General features: G+C 39.3%; 1 protein-coding gene across 1 annotated transcript in view; it reads left to right on the top strand.

The window, feature by feature from the left end:
* SNX29 (sorting nexin 29) overlaps nucleotides 1-11878 on the top strand; it is a 451551-nt gene extending 439673 nt beyond the window's left edge. The window contains 3 exon segments of the mRNA XM_073362374.1: nucleotides 248-366; nucleotides 11634-11677; nucleotides 11679-11878. Coding sequence (XP_073218475.1) covers nucleotides 248-366; nucleotides 11634-11677; nucleotides 11679-11756 — 241 coding nt within the window. The 3' untranslated portion in view covers nucleotides 11757-11878.
* Nucleotides 11879-24482: the final 12604 nt, after the last annotated feature.

Consider the following 24482-nt stretch of genomic DNA (forward strand, 5'->3'; position numbering starts at 1 on the left):
TATCTTAGAAATTACAGTCTTCCATAAAGTACTACTTGTTCTCATTTTTGCAAGAGCACATTTGTAATTCAGACTCCAGTTAGCAGTATAAATAATGCAGGTCTGTGTAATTAAAGATATGTACTGTACTTTGCCATCATGTGCAGGATTCTCAAACCAGCTCCCTTTTCTGCATTTAGAATAACTACAGGAGAATTTACACACAACATGAACTTATTCTGGTGTTTTTCTTTTTCTTTTTTCCTAGTGATATCCAACCTGTGGGAGAACCAGTAAGCAAAAGCAATCGCTCAAGAGTGGCTACGCGCTTTCCAAAGCTATCTCGGCACCATCAAAGGGAGCCACGGAACCTGGAGCCTCAAAGTGGTGATCTCTGACCCTTTTTATAATTGTGAACATCAGCACCATGTACTTTAAACTGCCCTGTGATTCTGACTTATCCTATACTGTTGATTATGGAAGCCCCTGGGGAGAATACAGCTGCATTGAGTTAATTCCTGAAAGGAGACTCTCAATACTAAAGTTAAGCATTCTGATTTAACAGGTCACTTTTGAAAGCAGGAAGCATTTTCCCAAGGAAATATGAGGGCTGTTCACATGGGACTCAGCAAATTGTACACACTTCCTTTGTTTTGTAAAGCATTTTCTTTTCTTCTAAACTTACTCTACTACTATGAGTCCCTTGTTTGTGCTGTAGTGTCTCTTACACTCATACCATCTATTTCTGTTCCTGAGATCTGTGTGCATCATGTTCAGAGAATATTATTTTTTTCTTAGAAGTACAACTGTAATTATCACTAATCAATATTTGTCAGAAAGTTGTACTTAAAAAACTTTCCTAACCTATTGCCTTTTGGAAATGGAATGACTGTTGCTTTTTCATTATGATACTCTGATGCACTCAAGAGTATTTTATAAACGTTACAAAGTAAGTGATGGGAGAAAAAACAGTAGAGAGGGCAAAAATAGCTTTTGTACGTTTCTAGTCAGATATTCCCAGAAGCTTTCACTTGTGAAGAGTAATTCTACCAAAATGGAGATTCTAATTATTTTCTATTGAAATTTTTGTTTTTGCTGCAAGGCAAGGTGCAGTGCAAGTCAGCTCAAGGAGTTTAGCAAAAAAGGAAACACAAAGTTAACATGTTACAGAATAGAGTGTTCCAGCATTTCTGTTATTGTTACTCATTTCTTGCTGATGTTATTATAAAAACAGTCTCTCAGCATTAAAGAAAAAAGACATTTGGGCATTCTTATAACTACTTTGTAAGACACATGAAATGCTGTTGCTAAGGATTGCCTAAGTTGAAAGTGCCTGTCACCTTTTTACTGGAAAGTGACTTGTAATGATGGTGTGAGAACAGCTAAAGAAAACTGGGAGAATAATTGTTACAAGTGCTGGAAATTCTGAAATGGATCAACTGGAATCTAGTTCACAATATCTGTTAGCTATACTGCTATAGGCAGTACACTATGCTTTAGCCATCTTTTTTCCCCCTGTATTGAGCCTTAACCAATATTCATTCATGTTTACTAAAGAATATATTCTGGTTTACCTGTGTCCCAGAACAACTCTCTTCTCACAAGTTGTTTGGATAATCTGTGTTCCCATAGGTTGGTGTATTGTCCGTCTATACCGAAAGAAGGACAGGAGACACTTGATATGGTTTTAATCAGACCGCAACTATATTATTAGATGTCTGTGACTACCCAGCAGATAAAATGGCAGGTTTCATAGTAACAGCCGTGTTAGTCTGTATTCGCAAAAAGAAAAGGAGTACTTGTGGCACCTTAGAGACTAACCAATTTATTTGAGCATGAGCTTTCGTGAGCTACAGCTCACTTCATCAGATCCGGTGAAGTGAGCTGTAGCTCACGAAAGCTCATGCTCAAATAAATTGGTTAGTCTCTAAGGTGCCACAAGTACTCCTTTTCTTCCAGCAGATAAAAGTGTACCATGTACCCCTCTTCAACTCCTTCGCCCTTCTGGTCCCAGAGGATGAGTCAGTGTCGCCACGCTCACCCCTCCCCATTTTGCAGCAGCTTCTGACCTCTCTCCCTCACCCTTAAAGCACTGTTTCCTTTTCCTCAGCAAGATGGAAAATGGTCCCGCTTAAAGGTGCAGTGTGGTTCATTTTTGTTATTGCACTCAGTTTATTATGTTAAAACCTAACAGTAGTTAAAAAAACCCAAGAGTTGTTTGTTTGTTTTTTTCAGAAAAAGAATCCACATATTATTAATGTACTTTCTTGAATATAGAGCTATTTTAAAAAGTCTAATGAACTGAGACCCATATTCTTCAAGCCTTTTTCCCATTTTGTGGCACTTATTCACGAGTAGCCCTAGTGATGTCAGTCGGACTACTCACATTAATAAGGATTGCTCAAAGTGAATAATTGTTGCAGAACTGGTTTCTGAGTGTGAAGAACGAGTCCTGTAATCCTAACATTGCACTGAGTGATGAGAAAAGGCAACCAGCAGCAACCAGGTATTAACACGCAAGAGCCCAAAAGAAAAATCATGTCCCAGATATGAAATATTGCTCTGTTACTTGCAATCTGATCTGCTACTGCAGTATCTTCTGCACATCTATAAGAGAACTCCTTTACAAACAAATCCCAATGAGCAGCTTACCAGAAAAGCTAGATGTCTTGGTTGCATCAGAAAATGAGTTAATACTGGTATTTGAATCCAGTAGGGTGAGGTGTTTCTTTAAAAATAAAAAATAACAAAATCTGTAAGCAGACTGCAGCTAAAGCCTTTCCAAACCAATTAATTTGATGCATAACTTATATTTTGAAGTTTGTCTTTGTTGAAAAATTCATAGATTGAATGTGAGTTCGACTTTGAAAGACTTAAGAATTCATATCTTTAAAAGGTCTAAGGACTTTACAAGATTGACAGGAGTATAATCTGTAATTCATGTGCCAAATTTTGCCTACTAATATTGAATGACAGATTGAACTGAAAGCCTACCTTGCATAAATTCCTTTGAGGAGAATTGGATTTAGATGTGTTTACCACATGAATCTTTTTTTATCTTCAGAAAATATCTCACAATGTACAGCTTTTCCCCCAGTCTTTGAAAGACTGCGAATGGTAAGGAAACTAATTTAGCAGATACACATATGCTAAACATAGAATGATGTGTACTATCCATATTTTTAAAACTGTCCTTATTGGCTCTTTAAATTATCTCTTTCTCTTCTCCAGATTAATTTTCGGTGCCTAATTTTAGTATATGAATAAATATGCAAAAATACTGGACTCATTTACAGTGTACAAGTTGTTCTCTGCTAATTTTAGCATAAAATTACTCCTGGGGGATTTTTGCGCCACTGCGCATATGCAGAATTCATGTCCCTGCAGATTTCTTTGCTTCCCCACAGAAAAATGACTTTCTGACAGGGATGCAAAGGGAAACTGCAAGAGCAGTCATGCACCACTCCCTAGCTGTGCAGGTACATCATTTCAGGCATCTGGAACAGCCAGTGGAGAGGTAAATCACTGCAGAGCTGGGGACACCCCAGACAGTGGCTCCTACCCTGACTGGGTTCAGCTGCTAGTCCCAGCTGGGCTGGAAGCAGGAGAGGACGGGACTTTCTCTTCCCCTGAAAGGAGTGGCTGGGGCTGTGTCAGACCCACACCCAGAACCCCCCACACACATACCCTGCAACTGCAGGAACCTCAGCATCATCCCCTGCTTCCAGGCGCTCATCGCTCCACAGCTGCGGGGGGAGAGGTCATTGTATGGGGAGCTGCTTCCCCATCCACCTAACCTCCGTGCATCTGGACCTCCCATACCTCCCCCTTACACTCAGAACCCCCCTAGCCCTCCATACCTGAACTCCACCCCACTGAACCTCAACCCCTGCATCTGTATTCCCCCTACACCCAGACACCCTGCCTCCAAACTCCCACCCCTGCACCCAGACCACCTCCCACTGACCTCCCTGCACTCAATACCCCCAGAAGCCCCACCCCCTGAGCCTCCACATCCAGACCTCCACGCCATTGACCCCCAATTAGCTGCACCCAGACCCCCACTGCTGAGAGCCCCACACTCAGACCCCTCTGCTGAGTCCCAATCACTTTCACTTGGAAGCCCCTGCAGAGTCCCACACCTAGACCCCCCCACTGAGCTGCTTGCACCCAGATTGTCCCACACAGAATCCTCTCACCCCACACCTGGATCCCCCCACACTGAGCCCCTCCACACTTGGACAAATAAAACTTCAGAATTTTAAAATATTGTGCACAGAATTTTTAATTTTTTGGAGCAGAATTTTTAATTCTTTGGCGCAGAATGCCCTCACGAGTAAATAAAATGTATATATGATACTAAGATTAGGTACTTCAGAGAACCTTCACTTTGTGAGCTTGTGTTATGTACTGCAGTTATTAATCCACTTAAATACTCTTCTGTTGTCTCTTTATGAAAATAGTTCAGTGGAATCTCCTCTTCAGAATTAACACATTATAAAAGGTTATTGAGTAGCTGAGCCTGCAATCACAGAAGAAACATTCAATAACAGATTATACAATATGAGCCAGATCCTGCTTGCTTTACTCACATGATTAAGATGAATAGAATTTAGTGTTCTAAGGATTCTGGCCAAGATTTTTCAGAAGTGCAGTTTGGATGTTCTAATTTTTGGCACCTGAGCCAAATGGTGCCTAGTTAGTTAGTTAATGCTAAGAACCCATCCTCTGACGATCAGGCCCTTTACAATGTTTGGGCACTGAAAATCATGACCATCTAGTTTAAACAATCTCGTAGGGTTATACCATGTATGCATATAAAATATTGTAATCATAACAATGGTTCTATTAAGTGTATAGGAATACTTTCAGTTTCTCCCATGTATCATTTAATTAAATGCATACAGTTCTGATTATTAAACACTGCTTTTGCAAATCTCACCCAGATTGGTAGTGACTGAAAGCTGTGACTTTCTGATAGCTGATCAGTGGCCTATGCAAAATGAGTTGGTGGGCTCAATCCAGTTCTTGGTAGATAAGCATGTACATCACTGAACACCAGTCATTTGTGGTGATCTGAGCAGTTAGGTTAACAATCAAATAGTCCTCTGTTTTCTAGAGTTGCCTTTCAAGTTTAGGCTTCTAGCACAGTGTCAGGACAGAATAGAGAAACTTGCAGTGTTACCTCCTATTCAGTACCTGTTCTGTATATTAGGGCACTATGAAATGTGCGTTAACAAGAACATGGATGGAATCATGGAATGAAAACAAAAACATGGAATCCAGCACTATACAAAAAAATAAAGTTGTCTCCTTGCTGTGGCCCCGGGGCCAGAGGAGCGCTGTGTTCCCACCACGACCCCAGGGCTGGAGGAGATTTAATTAATTTTTTTAATGGAAAAAAAAAGAAATCAGAAAATAATAAATCTGAAAATCCACAATAATAAAATGGATTTCATAGGGCCCTTTGTGTATATACAGTTTAAATCTTCAGGGTCTTAATCTGGAATCTTTTGTGAATGCTTAAAAGAAATTGTAGAAAATATTTTTAATGCTGTTTTTCTATTACATTCAAAATAAATAACTTTCTAAGACACATAAAGTAGGCCGCAGATAGTTTCAATTTTATTACAGATGGGATTGTCTGTCAGTATTATTTTGTTAAATATTGACTACAGTTATTCAGAATCTTATCTATTTAGAGATTCTGGCATTCTATACACAGAATGTAATGCACTGACCTAACTGCTGTCTTAAATCAAATTTCCCATTTAAATCAAAACAAAACAAAAATCCCAAAATTAATCGGAGGCCGGATAATGACACAATAGCAAAGGCTTAACTTGACCTGTCTATTAAATCACACATTGGTGGAAGGATTAATACTTTCTAAACCAGTCCTGTTTAAAAAACATTGTCAGATGGTTAGTTGTAAACAAATTGTATAATTTTATACCCTTTGCAAGTTGTAAACCATTGAGATGGGATTAATATGATAAATATTTATAGATATGGCATAATGGCAGTAAATTTGACTTTGGCTCACAAATAAGACCCAGATGTTAAGGTGCATTTTGTTGTTCTGAAATTAATGTTTTATTGTACAGACCAATGTCTTTTCAAGCTGTCAAATCACTGAACCTACTAGGAACCTATTAATATATAGGGTTGACTGGTTCAGGGCAGCTAGCTAGTCATGGGACCTGGAATGAGCATTGAGTGATCTAGTGATGATGTCTGTCAGTTCATATTAATGATCTAACGGTGATATTTTCTTATCAGTACGTCAGAAGTGAAGAGCTGTGTTTTGTTGTTTTAGAAATGGGCCTCAATCCAGAAAACCCAGAACTTTGCAGGTTGGTCCAGACTCTAGCTGATGTATAAATCTGGCCTGCCCAAATATAGCAGCTGAATCAATCCAGCTTCAGTAGGGAAAATATTAAACTCTTAATACTTGGGAAACTGACTAATTCCCAGTTTTATAACCCATGATTTGAAAGGTTCCTCTGTTGCTGTTGGGGGCAAACTGTAAAATAAAGACTTCAGGCTTACAGAAGTTCATAGTTAATTCGAATTGCCTCTCCTCTTGTGGCTCACTTTCTCAACATGACTTCCGCTCAGGTTGGGAGCCAATAGCGGGAAATGGATTGCATTGAAGGCCGTGAAGGAATTGGGGAGGAACTAGTATAGAAGCTGGCAGAAGGGAGTTGAGACCAGTGTCAGTGAAAGACATGTTGCAACATGAGGCTCTCGCCTGAATGTGTTAAAGGGAGGAGCTATCTTCCAGCACTTGAGGAGAGTAGGGAGATGGAAAAGACATTACATCAGCTAAGAGGTAGGCAGGGAAGTAAACTGGACAAGCTGAACCTGAGTATAAACCAAAAATCTAAGATTTAAGTTGCTAGAAAGGACGGATTCTGTTCCTAACTAGTGTCTTACTTACAGGAGTATGTATGGTGGGACTCACCCCCTCCTTTTTTCTTAGTCTCAGATTTGCTTCTCTTCCCTACACATAGCTATTGTGCATAGGGCTGCCAAGACTGGGAAAGTGAATTAACCGATAGGACAGAGTTTCCCGACCAATTCATATTTATTAGCCAAGTGTACCGATAAATATATAAATGAAAACCCTCAAATGTGTTACATTCCTGAGGGGAGAGGAGAGGAGAGATTTTATAAAATTAATGGCCACATAAGTTTTTGAAACTGATTTGAAGCTTTTATCCCAGAGATTCTCAAACTGGGGGTCGGGAGGTTATTACATAGGGGGTCATGAGCTGTCAGCCTCCACCCCAAGCCCCGCCTTGCCTCCAGCATTTATAATGGTGTTAAATATATAAACAAGTGTTTTTAATTTATAAGGGGGATCACTCAGAGGCTTGCTTTGTGAAAGGGGTCACCAGTACAATAGTTTGAGAACCACTGTTTTAACCCTTCCCTGATAGTAGAGTGTATAAGCAAGCAAAATAAATTCTATTTGTTTTATAAAGGCACCTATTGGCCAATGAGATTACTCTGTTCGAGCATTTCATTTTCTGTTTTCATTGTGGTAGCCATTTTCTTTAAGGTGCTTCAAAATGCACTGGAACCTCTCTGATTCTACATAGTTTCTGTGTTTCAGAGATTTCAGGGAAAAAAACCACTTTTTTGTCCAACATCCCATAATTCCAAATACTCTGTATGGGTGTTCTTAGAGTTACCCAAATTCCATGGAACTCCTGTGGAACAGCTATTTTGGAAGCTGTTTCTGCTCTCAGATCAGGTGCTACTTCCTGGGGGGGTCACCAAATGGCACAAAGGCATATAGGGTATGTCATCACAATAGAGTTAACTTGACTCCAGTGTTCTGTTCTACCAATGGGAGCTTCAGGCATATAGGAAAACTAGATTATGAGAGCCCAGATGACGGCAGAATTGAGTCCTTAAGATCAATAGGAGCAGCACCCTCCCACTGATGCTTGAATGAGTCACTCCTGCAGATGCATTCAAGCTCCATCATCTTGGATCATGAGACTAATGAATTTAGTTGTCTCCTTACCATTTCCTTGTTATTTTTTTTGGCCAGTCTCACATACCACAACATGAAATATTAATTTGCTGAGCATTCAGCCATTTTGAATGCATGGTTTTGTAGCATTAGATATGTGCAATGTCTTAAAAATCATGTGAATATATTAAACTAGTGCTATTATAAATAATGTTTAAAACTATACGTTGATGTGCATTATGTTTTATTACACTTTCAAGAAAAGATTAAATGTTTACTTTGTACCCTTTGTTCTGTTCTGCTGCTGCACAATGGTGTGGCCCAGTAAATTTTGTCACATGTTCTGTGCCCCTCCCTCCCGCCCAAAAAGTTCATTTTATGGTCCTCTTACATAGAAATTTCACTTGTTTTTTCTCTTCATATTGACATGAATTTACACACAAGTATTTCACAGAAATATTTAAGAAGGAATCGATCAAATACATTCACATGGGAATATGTTTACCAATATTTCAGTAGCAGTGCCCATGTTGCTGAGAAAAGTTAAACTGGTAGTTGATTTCTTCACATGGATAACTTGAAATGTTAAAAGAGTTTATAGCTTTACATATAATGAATTTAAAGGAAAATAAAAGCTTTTGAACAGAAATCATAATTCTGAAGGTCTGCACTTTCTAAGAAGCCAAGAATATTGAGCAAAATAGACTAAAATACCCTTTTGTCTGGGACCAAACCTGCTGGCAAAAGGGTTTCCTTTTTGTTTTTGTTACACAACTGTAGAAAATAGGCAAGATTATTTTAATTTTAAGGTAGAGTATATGTATATATAGTATTCAGATAAGCATCTATAAATGCTTTATATTATTTGTAAGCCATGTTATGTTAATGTTTACATGATAGAATTTTTAAACAAATCTATATATAATTTTCTAAATACTTTGTTGTATTAAATATTTCTTTTGAAATATCCTGTGGTAATTTTGTTATAATTTGGTTTAAATGTGCCCCTATACTAACAAGAAAACTAAAAATTGGCATTTTGTATGGTAAAAGATAGCATGTTTGCGGCCTATTTGTGGTACTCAGCTGTTTTAAACTCAGCAATCTGTGATTTATTTTCCCCTTTTAAATGTGCAAAGTTAATACAAATATACTTTGGGCTAAATTTCCAAAACAATGTACTAGGCATCGGGTTTTAATTAGATTAACATTCTCATTCATTGTGTCTGATTAATATTATTTGATGTGTGAAATCTAAGAGACATGGATATCAGATGTACAGTCAACCAAACAAATAAGAGAACAAAACAGTAAATATCTTTCAATTATATTCTCATCTTGTCTTCCATGTTGCTATTAGAAAAACATATTTACCATTGAAAATATCTTCCAAGCAAAAACCAATACAATTAAATGGGGTCTTGGAATCCCAGAAGTATTAGGGAGAAAAGAGTTTAATGAAAACATTATTATTAATGAGAATATTTCAAACATTCAAACCAGACCTTTTGTTTTATGTAAGGCAAACTGTCCTATTTGATAAAGAGCAAGTCGCCTTGGGCCTCTTTATATGTTCTTATAATTATTTCAAATAGAGTGGAATAGTTAAAGATCACTAGCTTCATTCTGTTCTGAAATCATAGTTTTCATATAACGCCATTGTTTTGTTAGGCACAGTGTTGCATAGGAGTTAGAGCAGGAGACTGACTCACAAGGATCTGAGTTCTTTTCCTCTGTCTGCCAATGACCTGCCATGTGGATTCAAGCAGTTTTGAAAATTAGACCCATTTTAATCTCCCTCTGCCTCCGTTTTCTTCCTCCATAAAACAGGAAAAATAAAGCTGCTTCAGAGATTGCCTGCACAGATCTACAGATTTGGGATGTTTGTGAAAGCTCAGAACCTTTTGGGAAGGCAGCAGTTTTCATGGACTCTGCATGCATGTGCCACATGTTCATAAATGAGGCTATAAAGGGACCTCCGTCCTTTATTCTCCCTCAATTTTTTTTTACTAGTGAGACAGAGAAATTGGAACTCCTCTTTCCTATAATCTGCCAGGTTGGATTTTGTTTTTAGCTAATCAGCGCATTGGAATCTTAGATGAAAGGCACTAAATAAATGCCCGAAGTATTAAATCTCATTTCACCAGTGTGATATACAAAATTGTTATCCAGAAATGCATTTTCTTAACAGGAATTAGGCTTACTTGGTCAGGCCATTATTTTATTTCATTTGGTTACTTTCTTATGTTCAGCGTCCAAGTATCTGTATTTGGATCCCTTTTACAGAGAAATCATATATTTGGATATCCAGATTGGTATTTACATACCTAAAATGCATACTTGGGTACGTAAGTACTTATGTGAAATCCCAGCTGCTAAATCTGGGCGCCTAATTTGAGTGGAAAGCATAAATTGGACCTTCTGTGTATACTTAGTCAAGTGTTGGGTAACAAAAGAAGTTGTCATTTAAAATAATTATACGGGCAGGAAGGGTCTGCTTGTTTACAACATAGTCAGGTGAGTAATTCCATTAAAACTGGTGAAACTCCTCGTGTAAATAGAGATTACGCTTGTGTAGAGAGACCCATTGAAATCAGTGGAACTATCAAATGAAAAGGGGTTTGTAGGCTCAGGTACTTAGTTCTTTATGAGGTTTTTTTTTAAACTAGCGAGCAAACTTATGGCCAGTTAAACTGCACTGTGTCATGGCTAACACAGCAGTGCTGAAGAATACAGCTGTCATGAACAGTACTGTCTACTAATCAACTACGAAACCTTTCATAGTTTAGTCATTTTAAATCTTGTTTAGAAAAAATGTGCCTATACAACTTGTCAGTCTGGGTCCTAAATTTTGAACAGAAAAGTTTCAGTCCATATATAATTTACACAGCAGAAAAAAAAATTTTTGTGTGATTTCATAAGCTTTTTTTTTTGTCTTGCTTAAGAACAGAACTGTGCAGTTAATCCTTAATGTAGGCTAAAGCCTTTTTGGATCTTAAAAAAACCTTTTTTTAAATGACAGTATCAAATGATTTTATTCTTACCATGCAACATCTCTTTATGCAAGATTGTGGCATGGTACTTATGCCATGCATTGGCCGGCTGAAATGAAATACTTGCATCCATTTCAAAAAGGATTTTGTGAACTGGGCATGATATTGTACATAGGAGCATGACATAGTAAATGCTGTGTAGAAAAAGCAGAATCAAAGCTGGCATGTATTACATGATAAGAATATTGTTTTCTCACCAATTTGCTAGCAGGGCTGCTTCTGTTCATTTTTACTGTGCAAACTCCAACAGAAATGACTTGAACTTTTCTACCACTGCTTTCAGTAAGAAAAATATTCAGCATATTACACATAATTATATTAACAATAATGTAGTTGCTGCTTCATCTTTTAAGATCAGAGTCCTGTTGTCTGTGTTGGAATATCCTGTAACAAAACTGGCCTGGGATTTTCAAAGGGGCCTTGAAAGTCACTGCAAGTTGGACACTTAACTCCCATGAAAAAATGTGATAAAAATGATTTTGAGAGGCTTGCTACATATACTTTCTGTGTGAAAAATAGTTATTGGTTAAGAAAAAATGGCAGTGAAAAAATTAAGCACCTTTTTGAATATATTTGTTATTACATTTATATTTCTTAACTTTATTTCCCACCAGGTTCCCCATCTGTTTGGGCCCTTCTTCCTGCAAATTTCTCCGTAGAGTTCAAGTGCCTTTCACAACAGTTTGAGGTTCCAGTGTCTTTCAAATCTCATTTTCAATTATAAAACTAAATTATAAATATTAAAGCTATTGTTTAATGTTTTAGTTTTTGCTTTTACATTTCTATTCAGGACTGAATGTATTGGGTCATTTTGGGTTTTTACGAAATAAAAAGAAATGATTTTTTACCCTATTCAAACCTTGCCTAAAGATCTTACTAAGCCTTTCCTGATTACTTTGGGAAATCCAATTTAATAACTATGTCTTAAATAATGACATACCATATTACAAACAACAACTGTGTTATTATCATAGGAGTATCACACTATTTTATTTTCATCTGGTGTAAATTGTGTGTGCATTAATTGACACAAATTATAGAAGGTAACACCATAAAATAATTTGGATCAGAAATGTGTAATTTGACTTCATTGATCTACCAAACCAGTCTATTCCTGAAGTGGAAGACTAAATTAAAATCGATGATGACCTCAGCACTGAACTCTTTAAACTGTTGGGCTGTTTGAAGGATCTGCATTTCTGATCTGAACATGAGATACAAACTAATTTAACTGTTATCTCTTAGATTTATCATGAAACAACTCAAACCCTCAACAGGCTTTTGGTTGATACAGTACTGGAATACAAAGTTAATTGTGTATCCAGAGTTGCAGTTTTAAACTGCAGGCATAATATGATGAGGCATTTTGCAGGACTTTAAAACATTATTTGCATGTTTTTGTAATCCATCTGGCTGATCTTTTAAATGATTAAAATTATTAAAAACAGAATAGGATTGATGAATTGTCTTATAAAAATAAGTGATCTGGAACAGATACGCCATTGATTGCAAGTAACAAAACCAGAGGATAATTAAACAATAGGAACGAGAAAATACGGGAGAGCTTCTTCCCACACAGCAAAATGAAAGTTACAATATATATAAATGTATGCATGTATATAGAGAAGAAAACAAAAATTCCTGCATTGCAGTACAGTGCCACCATATGTTCCATGATGAGATGCACTAGAGTAGATAACGAATGTGTTAAGGATTCTGTCAAGCCACGGGATCCTTTTGGATAAGTCAATAATTAACAAATACTCTGTTGTCTGCTGTACTTAATCAGTGCAAATAAAGTTCTCCTCTCTGCATGACAGAGCTAGACTCTGATACTCTGCTCTCCCTGCATGATTGGAACTCCCTTTGACCACACTATATTAAGCAGAACTCCCGTTGAGATGTGATTAATGGGAAATCTGGACATGCAGAAACAGCAGAATACTGACTTCAGATTGGCAATGCAAATCTGAGAGAAGAAATTTGACCTGACTTTGTCACGCTCTCAGCCCTGGCCTCTGTTTCTGTTTGCCACTCACCATGTGCACAGACAAATGATTGCTCCTTCAAAAGTGGATAAACAGCCACTTTGTATGTGCAAGTAAGATAATGAAAACCAACTACCTCATCTGCACCTCCTGCAAGAACTACTGTGTGCTCATTCTTGCACAGGGTGTGCAAAAACAGGATAATTTAAAGCTGGCTGAAAGTTTCATGTCAATTTCTCTGTGGACTCATTGTTCTGTAGTGTAGCCATCTAATCCAGTGTACTACAAATTTAAACCCTCACCTCCAATACAGAAGACAAATTAAGCTGTTCGTAGTATGAAAAATTCAATGGAAAATCTGGAGTCAGCCCTAGTAGAATTGAGTCTCAGGGGTGCACTCACTTGCAATGGTGGATAATGGCCCCCAAGAGGCCAGGCGTGATGGAATGCACTGTGCTTTGATCTATCCCCTGGCCCACCCCCGCATTCATCCTGCTATGTGGAGCAACAGACTGCACCAGCTGAAGATTCCCTCATGCTAATGTAATACAGCTGCTTCACTAAGTTTCCTTTGTGCTACTGGCCTAGTGTAAATGGGACTTACATAGGGTCAAAGATCTGGCCTTTTGTTTGTATCCATGTTCTCAGAAAAGTATTTATTTTATTGCAAATAGTGTTGATATAAAGATCTTGTGCTAGAATAACAACAGATATTTAAATTAATCAGATTTCCTTCTAATGAATGTTTTCCATACTTATTAGGACTCATTACACTGATAGTATGTGATTCATTAGACAGATAATGCATGAGCTAATTAGCTACTTAAGGTTAATGCTCTAAAATATCTAGTAGGAATTACTTAAATTAGTAAATAATGTTGGTTCAAGTAAATTTTATTAACTTCTTTGAAAATTAGCTGAGAAGCCACAATAGGGAGGCAAAGATTGAACTGGCCATGAACAATGAACGCCCCTCTCACCCTAAAAGGAAGCTCCTTAAGCCATTTTTGCGTCACATTAATGAACTGGAATGGGTGTCTTTGCCCATGCTGGACTCTCGTGTGGGTATACAGCGTATTTCAGTCTCCATGACTGCCAATCTACTGCCTTCCACAAGCGGTGATAATTCATTTTTTTAAAAAAAGGGCCAGATCAGCTGGTGTAAATTGGCATGGAGTTACACGGTGTACGCCAGCTGAACACCTAGCACATTGTTTGAGCCATAGCCCTGGCTAGCATAAGGAGGTTGTACAAATTTATGGTTTCATTGGGAACCATTAAAATGATTCTGTTTGCAGTTAACCAGTGTATGCAAGGATCTAGACTGTGCATATACAAATTCTTGTGTAAGGGGCCACAAATAGCTGTGCTGCCCTACGCCCCTTTTGCTTCAGGGACGTGGTAACTTGCAGGTTTCTACTCCGTCACCCCAGCACTCTCTCAGCATGTTGTGGGGTTGGCTACTTACTACCCACTCTCTTGGCGTGGGACTAGTGGGCGCACACCACCTACTTTTCTCTATGTACCTGGCCTCAAGGTTCAGGAAGGCCCTGTGGTGGTGGGGCTGGGGGTCCTTACTGGGCCTTAAACCCCTGCACAGGTGTATAGACTGGGCCAGATATGGCCCAAAGAATGTATGCCCTTGCTAGACAGATTTTCATGTATATTATATCATAATAGTAATCCTCACTTAGGCTGCCCAGAAATCTCACTGACTGACTGAAAGCTGCCATTGATGGGCAAGAGGCGAGAAACATCCAGCCCTCTTCTGCTGTCTTGATCGTAAAAGGTGTGGAACACCTGCAACTCTGATTAAGTCCACATAGATGCATTCTGTCCAAACTAAAATGGGGCACAGAAACTAAGAAAAACATGAATGATCTAACCTGACAATACAATTTCATTTAACAAACAGAATATGTGCTAGATAATCTATGCAGACATCTCATATGGTTTCATATTTAATTACGTGTGACTCACCTGTTCATGGCCCAAGCTGGTACCGGAGCATGGAATTCTGTTAGGCACTCAGGTACTACATTCATTTATTTATGTGTTGGAGGAGGATTTATTCACAATTACTTTGTCAAGTGATTTCACTTTGCAATAGTAATTCTGTCTCTTGAGTCTGTGGGTTCGTGACAATCCAAAGTGTGCACCTTGACCCATTTTCGGAGTGTGTGTGTGTGTGAAATGGTACCACCACCAGAGAGTGTAGAGACAGCAGTGTTTGGGGTGTTAAAAGTGTTAATATATGTGCAATTAGCATGATCAGTCTGTGGAGGCAGCTCTCCAGCAGTCTGCTATGAAACTAATCTGCCCCTGTGCAATGCGCAAGGATGGATGCTGTAGCTCACGAAAGTTTATGCTCAAATAAATTGGTTAGTCTCTAAGGTGCCGCTAGGCCTCCTTTCCTTTCTGTGTGGAGTGTTCAGCTTGCAGGAAGGCTGAAGCTCTACTATTCTATGTTCAAAGGAAAGGGAATCTCAGTCTCTGCCTATGTTTAAAACTCCAACCAAAGCCTGAAGTCAGCCAACCCTGTCCAGAGAGCCATTCCTTTAGGATGTTTTTTGATGAAAGGTGGGATATTGGAAAGGGAGCTGGAAAAAATATTGGGAAAGTCTGAAGGCAATTCTAAAACCAAGACCCTGGCTCATATCAGCCAGGCCTTCAGATGTGCTACTTGATTTGCATATGCTCAAACCTGAGGGTGCAAATTTACGGCCTAATTGTTCGAGGTGCTGAGTGCTCTCTCTGCCATTAGTTTCAGTGGGAGCTGAGGGTGCATTCAATAGCAGCTGAAACAGAGCTTTCTCAGGAGCTGGTTCAAGACTGTGGACGAGCCAGGACATCACCACCTTCTACTCCAAATGCAAGGAACATTTCCTCAACCTGCCTTCTCCAGTGTGTATATTTCTTTTAAACCAAAGCAAACCCTACCCTACCACTACCAAACACTATGCTGCACAAACAGTTCTGTGTTGTGAATGAGAATAATAAGGATGAGCGAGAACAAACAACACATGACTGATGTTAGTCGTGTAGCTGAATACACTGCTGAAAGGTACTCTGACATTATGGTGATGAGGGCAGAATAGAACAGAGCCTCGTGTTACAGGGCTTTGAGAGGGTGCTTTTGAATGTTTGGCCCTGTATTTAGCAATTACTCATAAACCCAATCCTGCAGTCTTTACTCCAGTTTGTACTGGATTATAGGGGCTTCTCGATTGCACTCAAAGTATTTTTCAGTGCAAAGCTTATTTTATTTCATGGGTGATAGGAACAAAACAAAACCAGTAAGAAGCAATAAGCATTTAACCAAAAAATAATGCAGTCTGCTGGCTCCCACAAAGATTCGCATTTCACAGCATATCTTGACAAAGGCTAGTTATAATATTTATGGTAGAATCACTGGCCGAATTAAAGTAATTTAATGTAACGTAATTTGGAACAATTGTCACTTACTGTATGCTAGGTAGCTGGTACAAATGCTAATGTGATGCTGTTCCAATGGCAGGAGCAACTCTATCTGTCACCATTGTACTCTATCGGCAGGTTCTTAATTAATATGCATGTTTGGACACTGCTCAAAAATGCCATTATTACACAAGTGGAGTTTCAAGAACATGCACAATTCAACTTTGTAGCCAGTTTTCTGTAGCTAAGGGGGCATCAGTTTTGTGAGGAGCTGAGTGCCTTCTGCAGGGGCTAGCTGCACCCTCTCAATGCCTATTGAAATCAATTGCTTAAGACCTTTGGTCAGGCCCCAAATCTGTACAAAAACTGATGTTTAGGTTGACTATGCCTGAGATAGAGAAAAGCATTGTTCTTTTTACTCTAATTGCAGTTTGAAAGTTTTCCTCAGTTAATAATTAATAGATTTAATTTGGATTTGTTTAAGCACTAACAAATTGGGCTCCTGGTGTGTGTCTTAAATGACAATTTTAGCCCTAATGATTTTTCCTGAGCCAGCTGTACATCTTTATTACTAGAAGTGAAACAGAACATATTAAACTCTATAGTCACAGTGCAGTTGATTAGCGTGTAAAGAGATTGCCTGGAAGTAAAAAGCTGAAATGAGCAGTAGGCAGAGCCGTCAGCTTGTACACATGTAAGTTTGCCAACATCCCCAGTATAAAACAAATGACTCGTTATGTAATACTATGTGTTGTGCCTGGATTCTGACACTCTGTGATTCATCTCCTAGTTTACTAAAATAGCAAAAATATGAGTAAGTGTGTCAAATGTTGGAATTAAAATTTTCAAAAAAGCCTACAAAATTCACAACTTCCATCATCCCTGTTGGATGGGTAAAAGATCTTTTTCCATAAATGACTATCCAACTTCTTCATGTCCTTTACTGTTATTAAATTAGCATCAGGCTCCCACTGCCTACAGGAAAGCACTTTATAAAGACATCATGAATAGTTAAGGTCAATCTTTAATACAACAAACTTGCTCCCCAACTGCTTTCTTTGCTGTATGATTACCCAGTTATTTACTGAATTCTGATTTCACTGTAGAAGGGAAAAAACAGCACCACTCACAGCACTGCAATGGCGTATATATCAAGATCTACAGTAAATGGAGTAAAGAGAATTTTCCGTTATCAACACTCAAATTTGAGGGTGGATTCTGGGCCACATTTGGACATTTTTCCATATACAATTGCTGACCACAAATTAAATATTCCTTTTTAAGTTTGCACTCGTTCATCTTAAAATAGGAAAGAAAAAAACAAGTCAAAGGTGGAACACTCTAATGTTGTTGTTACCTGGATTGCATCTTTAATGAATAGCTTCCTGCAGTTAGCACAGAGAGGTCTTTCATCCTCCCAAGTAAAACTGTGAGGTATGTTTGGCTATAACTGTCATTAGGAAAGCATGAAGAATCCCTAATTCTGCCACTCAGAAATAAAATTGCAAGCGTCCCACAGAGAGGTGTCATCCATGACAAGACTTTTACTGTGCAGAGACCTACCGCTGATCCAGTTCACAAGTACTATAAAGCCTTATTACAGAGACATACTTAAGATTGGTTCATTACATATGATTTAGAACCTGGAGACTGCCAATGAAACACCCATAAAGAAACCAAATTATCTAAGGGAAAGGTACTGGGTAAGCTGCAATGAAAGTGGTTTGTAAGGTAGTGGTTTATAAGGCAAAAGTGAAATGTAAGTGATCGTAAAGTACATGTAAGCACAGTCTGGGAATTCTGATTCTGAAGATACTGAAGATACTGTGTATTTAGTTTAAATTATGCTAGTGTGAAAAGGATTTTGGACATAAATCATTAATAAGTCTTCTAGGCTTTGGCTTATAAAACCTTTGCCTGCTTTTTTGTGTTTTGTCTAATTTTAATTGTTCTCTGTTATATAACTGTTCCCTGTGGTCTATACAAATCAGGTTCAACTTGAAGTCAAATTGTATCTTGTCAGAGTAGAGATATGACCAAGAATGAATAGCCCATAAGACTATGATCGTTCCCCAGTTCTGGAACTCCTCTATTAATTATTATTTATTTATTTTAAGGAAGAGGGGAACATATGTAAGGGAAAGATTAGGGATTCTGTGAAGTCCGTGTGAATCTTTTCATTGAATTCAATGGGAATTGGAGGGAATCCTTAATGTAAATGTTATCTTACAAAAAGAGTTAAGGATGGTCAAGGTTATTTCCTTACAATAAAGCATACACTGGAAAATAAGGAAATGATAAATTAAGGTAACATCCACATGCCATGTAAGACCTATATCCAGGTACTGGCACACTGCCGTCAGATGTTCCACCACATCAACACGCTTCCTAACACCCATTTTTAGTTCTCTTTGTTGACCTGAATTTGATGGGTTAGTTGTTATGGCTCGCCACTGATCGCATCTGACCAGAAGATTTATAGGTTCTTATCCAATTCAGACTATAGAGTTCAAGAACTCAGAGAGTTCTATATCAGGAGAGGATTCTCGGGGTGCTTGGCAAGACCAAGTACACTGAGGACAATACCAAATTGATACAACCTTTATTGAAATTAACATAAAAATAAGAAATGCAATGAAACTTATAACTGTAAAAGAATTCCAAAACTCCTGGCGGTACCATTTCTCTTATACCTTAACCTAACATACTCACACCCTTCCTTGAGGATCCAGTAATAGGAGGTGAAGGACCAGCTTCACTCCTGGTGTGCCCAATTAAGCAATGGTTCAGGCTTCCCCAATGGTTAGGAATGTTGAGTAGTTATACTGTACTGCGCAAGCTGAGCTGATAGATAGAATAGATAGATAGAGCTTAGAACTTAGAAGAGCTGAACTTAGCAGAACCGAACCAAACTACTAAGAGCTCTCTTAGAAGATATTTTATAGAATCCTGACCTATGTAATTCAGGCATAACCTACTATACCCAAATCTTATTTCCATACCCTAAGAAATCTATGGATACCCTTCTCCTATAGGTTAGTGGATTATGACACTTACTTTCTAAATATATTAATAAGGATTATCCCATTCCAAAACTGCCAACCTAGGCTCTCTTGATGACCTCCAAGTTGTGGTGTACCCTGCGGTTACCAACCGGTTGTAGAAGCCGGATAAACCTGTGATGTGATGTGGATATGTCCTCCCTTTGGTTCCCCAAAGTTCAGGGACCATTTTTATCTGTGCCAAAGGTTGCCAGCTTTTATGCTGACATATTCTTAACTGATTATACTTTTTGCTATATAGCAGATCTTACCGGATCTTACAGGTCGGTAGGGTTCTTGCGTTTCAGCAAAACTTATTATCAGGAAACGCATACTTCAACACATCCTAAATTCCAAGGAATTAATACTGATAAAATACAAGAATAAAATGGATTAATTTCAGAAAAAGAAACACATTAATTGATACTGATGGCTGGATTAGTAGGAAATAATAGCTAGCAAAATAATCCTATGGGCTATATCTTAACGTCAAAGAACTGAAAATTTCATTGAAATACAATTTTAACTCTGACCTCTCAATGATACATTATTTAATAATCAATTACAACAGTCTTAAATGACAGTCTTTGCATCTACACACACCAGACAACAGTCAAAGATAGAGAATATATAATGAACATTTCTAACCTTTTCACAATGTTCAGATAAATCAGCTACACAAAACATGCTACTAATCCAGTTGCACTCAAATATTATTGAAATGTACACATGCACATACTTTCATATGTATACTCATAAATGAACAGACTTCAGTGCAAAGGACCATACGACAAGACAAACAAGGGGAGGAAGAGGAGTTGTTATTTCGGAGTTGGGGAACTGAGCCACAATGAGAGAAGTGAATTGTCCAAGGTCACACAGGAAGTCTGTTGTACAGTCAGGCACTAAACTCATATTTTCTGGCTCCCAATCAAGTACCTTAACCACCAGTTCATTCTCCTCTCTGAGGAATATCTAGTGATTAAAGGCAAGACAAAACAAATCAGTATGAGCAATTGCCAGAAAGACTGATCTTTCTCCTGAGCTCTGTGAAACTCTGCCAGCATAGGTGATGCACAGAAGCAAATGTGGGAGAAAATAATTCCAGAGGAGGGCATTCTCCCTCTCTCTATCAAACTTGCAACTGATTCACTGTTAAATGGAAAGAGAAGGCGCACATTCCACATGTTTCCCCACTCCTTTCTTGCTGCCCAAGGAAGGACTTAATTGTTCTAGGAAAACTGCTATTTTTTATCTATATGACAAATACATATCACGTAGCCTACCAATGTAGGGATGAAACACTTAGGAAAAGTGGAGCTGTTGAAAAGTTTCTGATAAATATCTAGTCCAGAAGTAGCTGGTTTTTGTTTTCTTTTGATTTTTTTTAAAGCATTTTCATATCTGGTTCTTTTATTCTCAAAAGACAAATCTCAAAGGTTTAATTGCAATAGAAATTGTTTTAAAGCCTTTGTGTTTCATCTATATAGCTTCTAGTGCTGTTAAGTATGTTTGAATACAAATCTTTGTTTGGATGCTGATGTCAAGAAATCTCATACTGCAATTGGTGAAATCAAGATCTGACATAGTCCCAGTCCCATGCGTCTTCAGCAAGATTTCTTTCTCTCGCTAGCATTATTATTATTTATAAAGCATCAACTTTGTGCTAGGTTCTGCACTAAACAAATAAAGCCAGTCCTCTGCCCAATGATTTTACAATCTACAAAGAAGTCTCTCCCAACATTATTTAATAAAGCCATAAAAGTCTCACTTTATATTGATAAGCGTATTCACCAACGAACAATTTTGATCTGTTACTCTTTGATGATAACACTTTTGATTTATTGTGATCATTATATCGTGCTGTACATTTTGAAAGCCCCTACGAGACAGTAGTGAATTTTTAATAAAACTATAATTTATCTAGTTTAATCATCGCAATATTTAGGATCATAAGGGAATGTGAAAAAGATTCTTTCTTTACATCCTTAAAGAGCCATTTTGGTTTTTGTGAAGCAAATGGTGCTGTTTTCCATTAAAATAAATGGAAATCCCTCTGACTGGACTGAAGCGTGATCATTATATTCCACTAACTATAAACAAAGGTTGAAGCTGAATGGTGATTATTCTCCCACTACACATGGATTATTTCAGCTCATACTACAGTGTGAATTAATTTAAGATCATTGTCAGAGTAGATTTACCTTAGCATTTACATACTTCATAGTAAGGGCATGAAAAAGATCTTTAAGACCAGGTTCTTTTTTTGAGTGATTGTCCCTATGTGTAGTACACATCAGTTTGTGCATTTTTGGAATCCCACTCCAGTGGAGGGGGGGGAGAGCTGTTGCTGACCCTCACTATCTCCCCCCACCCCCTTAGCCTTTTAACAGTCGCAGTGGAGTATGCCAAAAGATCCCCGGCTTCAAAAAACTGCATAAAGTGCCACAAACTTTTCCTAGTCATGGACTTTCTCAACACCTGTCCGTACTGCCTGGGAAAACCCATGTCCTTCTCCGGGTGCACTATCTGCAGGTCGTTCCTGGGCAGAACTAAGCAGTCTGAGGAGTTTTGGCTTTCAAATTACTCATGGAGGAAGCCATGAAAGTGGGAGCAACCTCTGACCCTATATGTTGGCCTGAAGAAGGAAAGTGTGTAGCCCCTCTTCTTCAGTCCCAGGGTGGCTCTAAGATCTCTCTTTCCTTCTCTTCCCACCAAGCCCCCCTGGCAGGCCCGCCGACTGTGGGGGCAAAGGGGATAGCAACGGCATCTGGGAGCCCCAGGCCCTTTTAAATCACCCGAGCGGGCTGCAGGGAGCCTAGGTGCGCAAGACCACTCTCGGCCCTGCGCTTTGGGGGCCCCCGCAACCTGCATGGGCTGTCCCCGAAGTGACAGATTCATCACTTCTGCCCTGGGCCCCGCCCCCTGCCAGGGATAGCCCTGGCCCTGGGGCCCAGAATTTCTGTCAGCGGGCCTGGCTCCAAGAGACTCTGGAGACCGGCTCCAGGGCAGATGGGGAAGGGAGACATATGTGCTCCCACAAGGACAAAAGGGAAGGTTCCCAGTCCAAGCCCTCTAAAAAGAAGCAGAAGTCCCCATCCCATACCAAGTGATTGTGAGCTTTGTGCTTCACAATGGGACCCTCTGGTACCAGGAAGGAATGGACTCGAATTTCTTAGAGAGGAAAAAACACTGCACCCTCGGACGACTGCTTCGTTACCAAAACCGTTGTCTGTACTGCTGGATAAGTGCCCTCTACTTCAGCAACCCAAATTGTAGAGACATCTCCATTGACTCTGGCTTATTTCCCATGTCTGAAAGACTTTCTGTTGCTCCCAGAACTGGAGTCACTACCCCTCTTCAGACCTCAATATACAGCACTGGGACATTAGTCAGTACCAATAGCTCTAAAGTACCCCTTTCTGTGCCTGTCTACAAATAGGGGTCAAGCTAGACTGGTACCATCAAGGAGTAGAGGCAGGTGATAACCACCTCTTCTGGTACCAACCATCTGCTGGATCTGGGCTCAAAAGTCAGAAAAGGACTATGACAAACACCCATCCCCAGACTGTGCCCCGAGACAGGATTGAGCCCAGACAGAACTTTGGGAGTCTCCAGGATATCTCACTACCTTCATAAAGATAATACGCCCCCATGCCCACTGGTACCCAGCACCCTGTGGCCCAATACTAGGGGTTACAAGATACTGCAGGATTAGTATTGGGGCCTGGAAGATCTGTGAGACTACTGCCCAATATACCCACCTTGTGACTCAAGGAACCCAAGGAGACCTAGAGCCCCCAGAGTAGAGCAGGAACTTCCTTAGCTTCTTAAGAGGCACAACTTCAGCAGCATGAGGAAGAAGAGCAAAAAGAACATGAGGAATCCTCTTCTTCCCCAGATGAAGCAGTGATTCCAGCTTCTCTGAGCCCTGATGATCATAAGTCTTTCCAGGACTTACTCTAGAGGGTGGCAGAATCACTTCAAATCCCCTGGAAGAGGTCCAGGAAGCACCACACAAACTTCTGAAGATCTTGCATAGCTTGGGTTCAAGCGATTTCCTATTGATGAGGACATCCTCAACTCTGCCAGTGTTCTATGGCAGACACCCACCATGATCTCACCAGGATCCAAGCAGGCTGAAAAGACGTGTTTCATACCTGCAAAAGAGTCAGAATGTCTATTCTCTCACCCACCTCCCAACTCATTAGTAGTGTCAGTGGCCACCAAGTCAGAGACAAGAAAGGTGTACACTGCATGATAAAGAAGCAAAGACCTTTAACTTCCTTGGAAGAAAAGTGTATTCCTCAGTTTTGAGTCTCAAGCTGGCCACCTCTGATGGCCAAGTATGATTTTACTACGTACAGTAAGTTGACAAACTTTGCCAATAAGGTGCCTCAGGACATAAGATATCAGTTCCAGGTCCCGATTGACAAAGGAAAGCTGATAATGAGATCAGCACTTCAGACTCTCTTAGACATGGCAGACCCAGTAGTGAGGTCCATGGTAACTGCTGTGGTGATGAGACACTTATTATGGCTCTCCTCCTTAGGAATCCCAAATTCAAATCATGGTGGCAGACTTTCCATTAGAGTGTGATGCTCTGTTCAGTGCAAAGATGGATGAGTCTCTTCACTTGTTGAAAGACTCTTAAGCCTCACTTTGATCACTGGGTATTTCCACACCTGCAACCAACAGAAAAACCCAGTCAGCCCCAATTCAGACAACAAGCAACATCCACCAGTGGCACTACAAATCACCACACAAGCATGAAAGGATGCATAGAAAGGGTGCCCAAGATCAACCATTTTTTTTGCTTCCCATCCACCACCACCACCTTTGAAACTGATGTTTTGACAGGACCTCTGAAAGTCATGCACCAACTGTCCCTCTGGATCTGCACAACCTTTCCCCTCCCTTTGGAGACTGACTTTCCCATAACCTATCTCCCTGGACAGAAACCACGATGGTCAGATGGGTTCTAGAGGTTGTCTTCTCAATGCACAATATCCAGTTC

This window comes from Lepidochelys kempii, chromosome 10 (genome assembly GCF_965140265.1).
Source record: "Lepidochelys kempii isolate rLepKem1 chromosome 10, rLepKem1.hap2, whole genome shotgun sequence".
Taxonomy (NCBI): Eukaryota; Metazoa; Chordata; order Testudines; family Cheloniidae; genus Lepidochelys; species Lepidochelys kempii.